The following is a 12,274-nucleotide window of genomic DNA, read 5'->3' as shown; positions in this document are numbered from 1 at the left end:
GGCATGACGGGCCAGTTGCAGCCACTTGATGTCTGCATCAACAAACCTTTCAAGGATCATCTACAGAAATATTACATGGACTGGTTGACTGATGAAGACCACGTGCTAACGGCAACGGGCCGCGTCAAACGTGCATCGCTATCGTAGCTGGCGGGCTGGGTAGCTGCAGCGTGGGACGACATCCCAGGTACTTTGATCGTGTACGCCTTTAAAAAGTGCAGCATATATGATGCGCTTGATGGTACTGAAGATAGTGCACTGTTTGAAGGTGACAGTGACAAGGAACACAGCAACGAGTCTAGCAGTGACCATGACGTTCAATGAGCTCTGCACCTTCAGATTCAATAAATGCTGTTTGCATTTTGTGAACGCTGTCCTCACTTTTTTTGTTCGGCCTACATTCGAGGTAATATATGTATATATTTTTTTTGTTGGCTTCGGACTTTAGGGGGTCTGCTTAGAATCAGGGTCAGCCTAGGTTCGAGTAAATACGGTATGCCTTTCTGCGAATTCTACCAGCATCTCTCCTCTAGCGTTCCTAGAATTGACACCATAGTTACCAGTTGCTTGTTCACCAGCCTGCTTTTCCCCACTTTTACATTGAAGTCGCCCATTACTACAGTATACCGAGTTTGCACTTTTCTCATCGCTAATTCAACATCTTCATAAAACTGATTTACTTCCTCATTATTGTACCCGCCGTGGTTGCTCAGTGGCCATGGTGTTAGGCTGCCGAGCACGAGGTCACGGGATTGAATCCCGGCCACGGCGGCCGCATTTCGATGGGGGCGAAATGCGAAAACACCCGTGTACATAGATTTACGTGCACGTTAAAGAACCCCAGGTAGTCAAAATTTCTGGAGTCCTCCACTACGGCGTGCCTCTTAATCAGAAAGTGGTTTTGACACAAAAAAACCCCATAATTTAATTTTTTTTTTCCTTATTATTGGGACTGCATGTTGGAACGTAGGCTTGTACTACCTTTAATCTATACCTCTTATTAAGTTTGATTACGACTACTGCTACCCTCTTATTAATGCTGTAGAATTCGTCAATGTTGCCCGCTATTTCCTCATGGATTAGGAATCCTACCCCGTATTGCTTCTTATCTGGCAGACCTCTATACCGGAGGACATGGCCGTTATTCACCAATGTATAAGCCTCACCAGTTCTTCTAACCTCTCTAAGGCCGATGATATCCCAAACAATGTCTGATAGTTCCTCAAAGAGTCCTGATAAGCTAGCCTCACTCAACAGAGTCCGGGAATTAAAGGTTGACAGGGTCAGTTTCCATTGGCAGCCTGTCTGGACCGAGAGATTCTTAGCACCGTCTGCTGCGTTACAGGTCTGACCGCCGCCTTGGTCAGATGCTCCACATCTGCTGGGGTCTGAGGGCCATGGGTTTATTGAAGGAATCATTCGGGAGGTAGTGGCCGAATACTGCACCAGGGAGGCCAATTCCTGTTCTATTGAGGGAGTACCTTTGTTGAAGCTTAGTGGGCCTTCCTAATTTGGCTGTACCTGGATTAGTATAGCCCCATTTGCTCTCGGCATCTTTTGCCGGTGTCAGGCGTGACTCCAAGCTTGCAGATGTAGTGCACTGGAGGAGGCGAATTTCAAGCTCACTATCATCAAACTGAAAAAAAAAAAAAAGAAAGGAGAACCTATAGAAGGATTCGAACTTCCAACTATGGCAACCCAGCATTCCATATAGCTCAGTCAGATAATCCTGTAGGCGGCGAGGCTACCTTATCGCCGACAAGTACAGCCCAGAGGGCCCTACGTGCCTAAAAACATATTCGATTTATCCGCGATAGATGTGTTTTCCTGATCGCGATGGGTAACTCAGTATAGAACGATTTCTAAACGGTTGTGGCCTCGTAGTTCCGGAATCGCACGTGCAAAGACGGCCGTGGACTCGGCTAGGCAAAGCCTACAGGCGTACCGACGACCTTTCACAGTTGTGAATACATGCTCGTGATCTACAGGAGTACAAACGGAAACCCGTAAAAACAAGTACAAGTGCGAATGTAAAAAAAATGACGACGCAAACTATGACTTTTTTTTTTACTTGATGAAAATCTGTATGGGAACTTTGCAACTGTTGTCGTTACGTTATTTTTTTTTTCTTATTGTTTGCATGCTACTGCAGACCTCATCACTTTTTCTCTTCCTTTAGTGCTACAATTTTTTTTTTTTTTGTACTCGAGGATTACGTGTATGCAGTATACTTGACCCATGCATTTTAGGAAGTATTGTAACAAGACAAGAGCAGGGCTCACATTTTGTATTACTGGTCAGTATAAGGATACATGCTTCTGAACACACTTATAAAGGCAACATTTTGGTGGCTATACAGCAGTGAGCCTTAACTGCCGCATTTGCTAGCTGTGTCACTGTCATCTCTGCAGTAACATGTACAGCTGCTTTGTGTGCCTGAATTCCTAGAAGTATCATTCTGTTTTAGTTGTAGTGCCTACAGAAAGCGTGGCTGCTTAGGATTAACTAAATTTTTACTTGCTGCTGAGCTAGATTTCTGGTATTGCTTCTACCAATAATGCACAAGGATTACTTTAAACGACGAGTTTATCTTGTTGCACTTGTAAGTGTAGAGAACATCTTTTTTATGCCATATGACTACCTAAAGTAGTTGCAACTTGCCTGGTGCAGTTTGCACAACTGAATGGGGTTGAACATAAACTTTAAGTGAATGAGTCAAAATACTTATATCTGAGTGCTGCACAGCTAAAAGAGGCGATCACCGCTGGAGCTTTCAATCAGTGTAGTGCTCATGTTAAAAACCATATGCATTTTCTGTTGCAAAGTTCATTATTGTAATGGGATTTGCATGGTTATAACATGGTCATGTTCTTCCATTCCAGAAGACCTTAATGTTAGTCCTTGCAACTAATTTTTCATTGCTGGTGCTCACCATGTGCAGAAAACGAGGCATTCATTGTTAGTCATCCTTACTTGATGGTATATAAAGGGCAGGCCCAGGGTAGCTTTTGGGGGCTCCAACATGTGACAGAATGAAGGAGGCCAGGTATAGAAGGAGGCGTGCATACATTGTTGACAGAAGTCAATTGTCCTTCTGATGTGGACTTATAACTGGTGAGAATGAACTGCATCATGATTATAATTAATTAGGCTTGTGCAAATATTTGATCTAATATTATGCAATTCAATATGTGCATCTACTTGAATTTCAATATTTGAAGTTTTAAAATTATTTGAAATGAATGTACTATTTTTATGCTATAGCTTCACCCCCTATATTTATTATAGCACTCCGAAAAGCATACTGCATACGATGCTCAGTTTCTTTGTTTTTTTTAAGACAGTCTACATTAGCCAGATGCATGAAGCGTCCACATTGTATCTTCGGCCAGCAAGTGGCTCTGTTCATCGCGCCTTTGACGATGTTGATGGCGAGTAACTTTGCCTTAAAGGTGGTTTCATGGCAGCATGGAACGTGCTGCCATGAAACTACACCTCCAGGCAAAATTTGCACTCCCATGAAGCCACACTGTAAATCAAATTTTGCATACAACTCGCACTCCAATTTTACCTTCAAATGAAAAAAAAATTTTTTTGCACTAAATTTTGAAGTATACATAATCAACAGCTTCGGTTTTGGTGAGCAAGTCGAATCGTATAAATACAATGCAAAGACGAATTACTGATTTTGTGCACCTGCTTGATTATACATACATATTCGTATCAGCTGTATGACCACTTTAAATAGATTTGCTTCAATGCAGCACTAACCTACAACTTTGGTGGCTGACACGCGGCGAAACAGTGCTGGTTAGGCCAAACAGCCAAGGCAAGCACGGCGGTGGATGGCAAACTGTTGCGGGAAGTTTGCTGTTCATCGGTGATTAGGCCACAGATCATACACGTGGGCTTGACTGAGGATTGCAAAAGCAGCAAGTGTGCTTACCAAGTTTGTCTGTGCACTTTCAGAATGGAACAGGTTGAGCTCACGTGTAGACAGAAAGCATCAAGCTGAATTTGTGCAACACAGCCTAAACTGCCAACATAACGCAATGATATTCACACTTCACAGCATCGCAATGGCGCACGACGGACAAATGTGAAATGCGCCCGCGGTCTCAAGCACCACAAAATTTTAAGTAGACGGCAGCACAACAGTGAGCAAGAGCCTTTCAACAAATTTTCTGTAATGCTGGAGAATAAATATTGATTAGAGATGGTTTTAGGCACAAGATAAGACAAGGACAGGCGCACACTGAATTTGCGCCTAAAACTATTTCTAGCCAGGAACCAACTAGCCCAACAGCAGATGTTACTAAAGTAAATATTGAACTTGCCTTTTTGCATCAAAATATCTGATAATGGCACTTTGAAAATAAACTGATAACAGCGATTAACCTGTTCTTTTTTGGCAAAAAAGAAACAGCTTTTTATTTTGTCAACATCTAGCTCTTATGTCAAGTTTTTATGCAAATCTCGTAACTATTCGAACTGTTCACCTTGAACCAAAAAATGAATATTCGCACAAGCCTACAATTAATATACGTATCATTCTTATGTGCAGCATAGTGTATCATATTTGTGCCAAATTTGTGCTTTTGGTTCTAAAACGACAATTGAATATCAATAAATGGAAATCGCTTAAAGGGAACTGCCGCTTAAATGGAATGCCATCCTCATGGTTGGTTGGTTTTGTATTCATACAATGCTCTCAGCAATGTCTCTCAGTAAATGGAACTCCTGATAAATGGAACCAATTTTCCTTGTCCCTTGAGGTTCCATTTAAAGGGGCTCTGAACCATTTTTTATCGAAGTTGAGAAAGGCACTTGAAGTGAAAATAGGCTATTTCAGAAATACTTTGCTGCAAAAAAGTACTTTAATGCGCTCCGCAGAAGCGGAGTTATTGGAAGTCAAACAACGGCCTCCGATGTGCACCCGTTCTTTCTTCAATGCACGTACTGTGAAGGCTACGACGTAGTGGGGCAGACCTACAACGCTCCGCCTTCTATATGTCACCGTGGCACGCTGTTCATATTTCATTTTGGATATTAACGTAGATGCCACGACTTCCGTCTTTGGTGCCTATGACGTGCTGAGCATAAACCAAACGCGTTTTTCCTCAGCGAGCCGCAGTGCGCTTAGCCAGTGGACTCGTGGCGGCAACCTGCGACGGCCGTGGTATCTACGCCATGTAGCCGACCGCAGCTTGGTGTCAGCTATCGGCCAGTAGCGGTTATCTAAGAGAACGACGAAATACTACGTCTAGAAGAGAGTGAGGACAGGGCGTTCTGTTGAAAAGAGAGCGTTTCAGAGAAAGGTGACTTCGCGATCCGCTTGCGAGCTGCACATACTGCGTACAACAGAAATACTTGGCTGAGATGTTCATAGCAGCGTATGCTATCCGCAGACTATGCTATTTCACCAAGCCCGAGGGGTGGTTCAGGGCCCCTTTAAAGATAGTCCACTGTAATCTTCTTGGTTTGGGGCTCACTTCGTAGGCAGGGTGTCTAACAACCGGGAAAACCGGGAATTTTCAGGAAATTTGAGTAGTCTGGAAAACTCAGGGAACTTGTGCTTTTGTCGGGGAAAATTAGCTGTAACTTTATTGAAAGAGAACGAAAGTCATATTAATGCCGGCTCCAGTAACGGAGGAATCGCAACGAATCGTCATTGACGCCGTGTCATCGGCACGATGTATTGCCAGAGTAATTAACGACCGATTTTCCAGACGGCCGATTTTTCGGACATGCCCGATAATTCGCACGGCATTGCGGCACCACCATATACTCCATATAGTCAATGTATATTGCCCTGACTGCAGGTTTGAAATGGCATTAATCAAAGCAGCCGCCACCGCCGCCATATTGATTATCACACGGCCTCGAACCGGCACTCTCGCACGCAGATCCGCTGGCAGCCGTAACCACCACCACGGCAACGTTAGGCCTAGCTGCTTCTACGTTCGCTATTAAGCTTCTTGCCGTGCAGTACCGTGTTTTTCATTGAAAGAATTCGCCGCTGTCAGCAATGGCACGGACTCCGCCTTTGTAATCCTCGCGATTGGCTTCGAAGCTCGCAGAGCACACCGCGTTGCGTAATGCCAGTCTCCGAAAGTTAGCTTCGCCTCAGTACAGCAGTGTTAGGCGGTGAAGCATAACAAACGTGGGAAGGGGCAATTGTCACGGGACCCAGTATGTATTCCTTAATCGCGTTCACCCCCGTCTCCTGTCATAGTACGAGCACCAATATGCCTAATAAGTGTACTGACAGGCCGTAAGAGCTTTTTCGGACGTGCCTGTGGCAATTTTAGCCCTTAAGGGCAGTTAAAGGCATGCATTCATTTTTTTTCGGACTGCCCGATTTTTCGGATGTTTTTGCGGCCCCTAGGGAGTCTGAAAAATCGGACGTTGACTGTACAACTGACCAAGCAGATGCTTTAAATCATCCATGGGGTTAAAGCGTGGCAGAAGGAGGATGAGAACAGAAAGGACCGACGCACTGAGGAATTAACGGGAAAGGAAGCGTGCCGCCGCCTCTTTGAAGGAGCTTGAGCTCAAAAAACAAAGTGTTCACTGACGCCGAGATGCAGGTGTTCCTCATCCAAACCAAAATAAACTCTTTAAAGCAGTGAAACCCAACACTGAGATGTTGTGTATGGGCTGAGAGTATGTCAGGACAGTTGAGGGTGACAGCATCGGGCAACATGGTGTCAGCCTGTCTTGACATAAAACAAAGTTCTGGCTTATTCAGGGAATTTCGCAAAGGTGCTCAGGGAAAACCTGGAAAACTCAGGGAATTTGGAAATGTCAATTTGGTAGACACCCTGCTAGGGCATTTGACTTAATATGCACCGATTCACAGGTTATAGTTTATGTGACTGTTTTAGGAGCAGAAAAAGCACAGAGAAGTCTTGACTCTTCCGGTTTTTATCAGTATTGAAGAATGCCAACTGTGATCCAGGTTTAGGGTTGCAGCTAGCGCTCTGTGTTTACCAGTACCTGCCGCGGTTCCTTAGTGGCTATGGTGTTGGGCGGCTAAGCACAAGGTCCCGGGATCGAATCCCGGCCACGGCGGCCGCATTTCAATGGGGGAGAAATGCGAAAACACCTGTTCTTTAGATTTAGGTGCATGTTAAATGAGAATCCCAAGTGGTTGAAATTTCCGGAGTTCTTTACTACGGCATGCCTCATAATCAGATCGTGGTTTTGGCACGTAAAACTCCATAATTTAATTTTTAATTCGTGTTTACCAGTATCTCATGTCTGCATGGTTCTGCTAGAAAACTGACCGCACATACAGATCAATTGTTGGCATTCTTGTAATAATGTCATGGCTTGCAGATTTCCATCTATTGCCTCTTATAAGCTTTTACCGTATTTACTTGCATAATGATCGCACTCGCATAATGATCGCACCCCTGAATTTTGACGTCAAAATTCAATTACTTTTTCTTTTCCGTGTGATGATCACACCCCGAACTTGCCGCAGCAATATGCCGTGTGCCAAGTCTAGCTAATAATGATTGCACTTACCATCTGTCGAATGCTGTCAAATGTTACGCGAACAACTCTTCAAGACATACCAAGCAGTCTGCACACACCAAACATTCTTAAGCAGATGCCCCATTTTATTGCTTTCATCACTTTCCACACTTCCATGAAAAAAAGAAGCGCTACTACTAAACTTGCCTTGGCTTTAATATTTGTAGGCTTTATAATGGTTGTGGTCAACAACAACAACAGGAAAGGCACCTTTCGATTCTTGTCTGCACTTGTGGGCACACAACAAATCGCGAGCGACAACGATAGCAGCCACGTTTACACTGATACGTTAGAAGTGTACCCTATTCATACACCGACGCTTGTAACACAGCTAAGATATTTGCCCACACTTAGCGGAAACATGCTGTATTAGGATAGTAGTGAAGACAAATGCCGCAGTTTCTGCAGCATACCTGCCATGTATTTCTATGTCACTGGCAGCTAAGCACACCCATCTCTGTTTCTGTCCCCTCAAAGTGGACATAGCTACGTTATTTCCACAGACTTTTCGATATTAACGACATTATTCATTACTGATACGGAAGAAACTGTTTCAATGTGCGTAATGTACTCGCAAAAAGAAAAAAAATAGCGTTGGGCATGTTCGGCTTCATTCCTTCCTCCATGTTCGGCTTGCTCCGCTTGCCTCCATTTTTGTTTTGGTGTCACGCACTGTTACAGCGGCAGCCATCTGTTTGTTGACCTGTTGTCATCCCGCAGCAAATGCCGGATGAAAAAAAAATTTGTTTTCGTGGGAAATTTAACCCGCATAATGATTGCACCCCTGAATTTATGGCAATTTTTTTGACAAGAAAGTGTGATCATTATGCGAGTAGATACGGTAAATCTTGCTTTTGGTTTTTCGCTTCCTGTTGCAGCCTTGCAGTCAGTGCATAGCGGGTGTGGCTGAATGCCTGCAGATGGCACCATGCTGCAGTGGGCTGCGGGAGTTGCAGACACGTGCTGTACAGTGGGCAGGGCGCCACTATGTTCGTGTCTGGCCTCATCGGGCCTTTGCTACTGTTCCCGAACACTGGCAGCAGCAGTGCTATGCAGCCACACTACAGGCACTGGTAGGTTGTTCAAAGCTGGGTCATTGAGGCAGTGATGTGAGCTAGTAATACTGCGGCCATATTCTGCAACAGTTTTCTTTGGAACTGGTTCACTCTGGCTGTTGGGAGGCCAATGAACAAGCAGCAATCTGCTGAGAGTTAGCGCCATCATTTTTGTTTGTTTGTACTTTGGGGACACTATGATAATTGAAGGATGTTCCTAGTTCGATAAAAAATATTGGTTTGTGTAAAATACTGGCATGTTTAATTTCGAGTAACAGCTGTGAGCTCACACTGTAGACAGCTGCTGGTGGTTTAATTTTATATTGCATTATTTTATTTTTTTGTCACTAGGTGGTACGCCATACATTTTAAGCATAATTGCTTGGAGAATGTAGGCCGTGGCTCCAATAGAACCTTGTTACACTGGGCTTTCTTTTAGGGTGGACGATTGTGATGAGAGTTTCGTCCACACCCACCTATGGTGGTGTGACTATGGTGTTGTACTGTTAAGCATGAAGTTGCGTGATCGAATCCCGACCGCGGTGGCCGCATTTCAATGAGGGTGAAATGCAACAACGGCCATGTCCCATGCATTGGGTGCACATTAAAGATCCCCTGGTGGTCAAAATTAATTCGGAGTCCCTTACTACGGTGTGCCTCATAGTCAAATTGTGGTTTTGCCAACGTAAAAACCCAGAATTCTAGTTCCGTCCATACATTCCACCGCTTTGTGAATTTTACCATGGTCAAGGAAGCGTTCCTTGGCTGCGGCTTTCTGCTGTGCCATGGAAGGGAATCGCACCTACGCTTTTTTCCCTCTCAACTGTAATGGCCATCCTGATGATGGCTGTAATGATGTGACTGACTGACAGTTGCGACAACCCAATCATTTGACAGTTGCGACATTTGACAGTTGCGACAACCCAATCTTTAATGTGCACCTAAACCTAAGTACACAAGTGTTTTTGTTTTGTGCACCCATGAGGGGCAGTCACGGCGGCTGGGGATTAACCCAGCATTCTTTTGCTCAGTACCAGCAGAATGCCACAGCCAATGAGTCACCACAGTGTGTAGTTGCAAGCAGTGTCTGAGGTACTGCAACACCAATTATATAAGTTTTGTGCCAGAGTTATGGCACATTTTGTATGCGACTATGCTTTGTATGCTCACTTGTTATGGGGAGTGGTGTTTTTAATGACTTACCAAAAGCCATCATGTGTGCGCCTAGTGAGTGACAACTTCCGTACATCAAGAGTGGCTTCGAGTTCGTGGGGTTTTTCAAAGCTGGTTAGCTGTGGAAACTAGTTAGCAATGTGAAGGAGAGGCTGCATCTTCATGTCCAATTTACTGGTGGAAGCACAAGGGGTGGGCCGCCAGCTTGCATGGCTTGGTCATTAGAGCATTGCATGTGATAAACAGAGGCTTCAGCTTTGTTCCAAACCTCTGGTGCCTTCAGGTCAGTGATGTGATGGTTGCTCCAAGCTCCTCCAAACAGCAAATCCTGTTGCATCCTGCTACATTTTCGCTAATCTGCTCCAAAGCTGTGCCAAAAGGGGTTTTCTGCTACTTTCAAAAATGCAACCAATCTCTCAAGGTTGAAGTGCTTTTCTATCAAGTGACATTATTCTTCCATCTAATTGCACCAACAGAAAGTAGAAACTGTGAAGAAGGTGTTGGTAAATGCCGAGCTCCTCATTAACCATGGTGTAAATACTAAGCATTTCAGTGATGTTGGAAGTTTTCTGATAGCAAGAAAACATTATCTAGTGCTCCGTACAAAATGTCACTTAAGAAGACTGCTAACTAGTCAGTATTCGCAATTGAAACAAATGTATTCATTTTCACACACATAAAGGGCCCAGGACAAGACCCCCTCCTTTATGAGAGGTTATCAAGCTGCAATTTTCCTAGTCGCTTCATGTATATTATGAGCATACACATTTACATTGTGAATCATTGGTGGTCTTATCTTAGTGCATTGTTTCTTTTTAGCGAGCTAGTCACTATTTGCATATCTTATAATTTTAAATAAGTTCCACATTCACTTTTTTGTGCCACACAGAAGTGCAATCTTACAGACGTTTGGAAGCTACAGTACAGCACTGATTTGCACTTGGTGACATATCAGACGAAACAGTGTGCAAGTTTTCACATTTCTTATTTTGGGGCACTGATGTGGCTATACAATTGCGACTAACACCCATGTTTGGGCGCAACTATTTTTTACTTCAAGAAAGGCTTCCTTCTTCTGTCAGCTGTCTTGCTTCTCTCCAAGGCACATTTTCCACTCTGAAATATGCCTTTAGATGCACCAAAATCCTGTTTTTCTGCTCCAAAACACACTTTCAAAGTCTGCTCTGAAAAGCTGCTCCAAAATGGCCTCGGCAAATCACATTGCCGCATTCTTTTTTTCTTTTCTTTTCAATCTCGGGGAACGTATCTTAATTTGCACAAAGGTAAACCTCTTGCCAGATGACTCAAAATGTCACCTAAAATTGACTGAGACTTCTTTCTGGCATTGCTGTGTGACATAGTACACACAGGATTAAATTTGGTCAAAATTACATGCTTCTGTAATCCTGTGCGGAGATAAGGTGAAGATCTTTGCACACATTAGCTTTGTTAATAACCTCTTGTTTGACTGCTTCAAGGTTAGCCGCTTAATCTAACGCTAAAGGGAATAGGGGTGAGAAATTAAAGATCTTGCTGTGTATTCACAGGATTGGGCTTCATTTTTAATGGTTATGCCAGCACTTCCAATTTTAAGCTTGCAGTGACAGTTGTGCCAAGCAAGCAGGAGCAATTAGCTGTGGCAAAACATTGTCATCTTATACATCAGTGGGTTTTATGTCTGGTGTTTTTGCCTCAGTCTGGCCTCATCAGAAACTACTTGTGCCATGTTAATCATCTGATAGAGGGACACATTCGTACATGTGCAGTTGTGCATGAACACACAACTGCACGTTATTGTAGGCATATAGCACAGCCATCAATGTTTGAGTGATTTGTCATTTTATGGTAACCCTCTTGTTCAGCTTCTTCAGGTGGGAAATCATTTTTTTTATGTGTCAGAATTATTACATACATTTGTTAATTTGTTACGTCTGGAATGACTGATAGGTGGCCAAGTTGGCACGGATTCTATCCTGTCTAATTATTTCCTGTCCTTTCTGTCCTAGTGCCCTGTTTAGTTTCTGTGTCTATCTTTTTTTCCGGGTCACATTGTGCTACCCAGGCAAAGCTGGTATACTACCAACCCAATATGTGGTGCCCAATATGACTGACATACTGTGAACGCTGTATGTCAGCTGATTCTTTTCCTCTTTGTGCAGACAGCGGAGACAGCTGTTGACATGGCCCTCAATTGTGAACGTCTGTCTGTTACCCTGCCACGGGTGCGGTGGGCTGAGTCAGCATTGTCCCTGGCCAACCGCCTGTTGCATGACTGTGTTGGCCTCATGTCGCGGGAGTTTGACCAAGTGCTTCAGAGCAAGGGCTTTCTTGATCTTGGAAAGGTGAATTCAATCGGATCTTTTGCCTTTGTTGTGCTGATATGTCATCTTGAGTCATTATAGTAAAACACGCTGTTGGGCTACTTGGTGCATTGAATGAAGAAAAAAAACCAGCCAAAAAAAGACGTACATAGGAAACATGTAAGAACCTGTCTTCTTGTATGT

The 12,274-nt window shown here is 43.8% G+C and overlaps 1 protein-coding gene across 1 annotated transcript in view; it reads left to right on the top strand.

Moving 5' to 3' along the window:
• LOC126548168 (uncharacterized) overlaps positions 1-12,274 on the top strand; it is a 148,165-nt gene that overhangs the window by 51,851 nt on the left and 84,040 nt on the right. Inside the window, exons 8-9 of the mRNA XM_072285248.1 lie at positions 8,421-8,615; positions 11,930-12,112. Of these exons, the coding sequence (XP_072141349.1) occupies positions 8,421-8,615; positions 11,930-12,112 (378 nt within the window). The remainder of the gene's footprint in view (positions 1-8,420; positions 8,616-11,929; positions 12,113-12,274) is intronic.

Source organism: Dermacentor andersoni, chromosome 1, assembly GCF_023375885.2.
Source record: "Dermacentor andersoni chromosome 1, qqDerAnde1_hic_scaffold, whole genome shotgun sequence".
NCBI classification, from domain to species: Eukaryota; Metazoa; Arthropoda; class Arachnida; order Ixodida; family Ixodidae; genus Dermacentor; species Dermacentor andersoni.
This window is presented reverse-complemented; position numbering and strand designations above follow the sequence as displayed.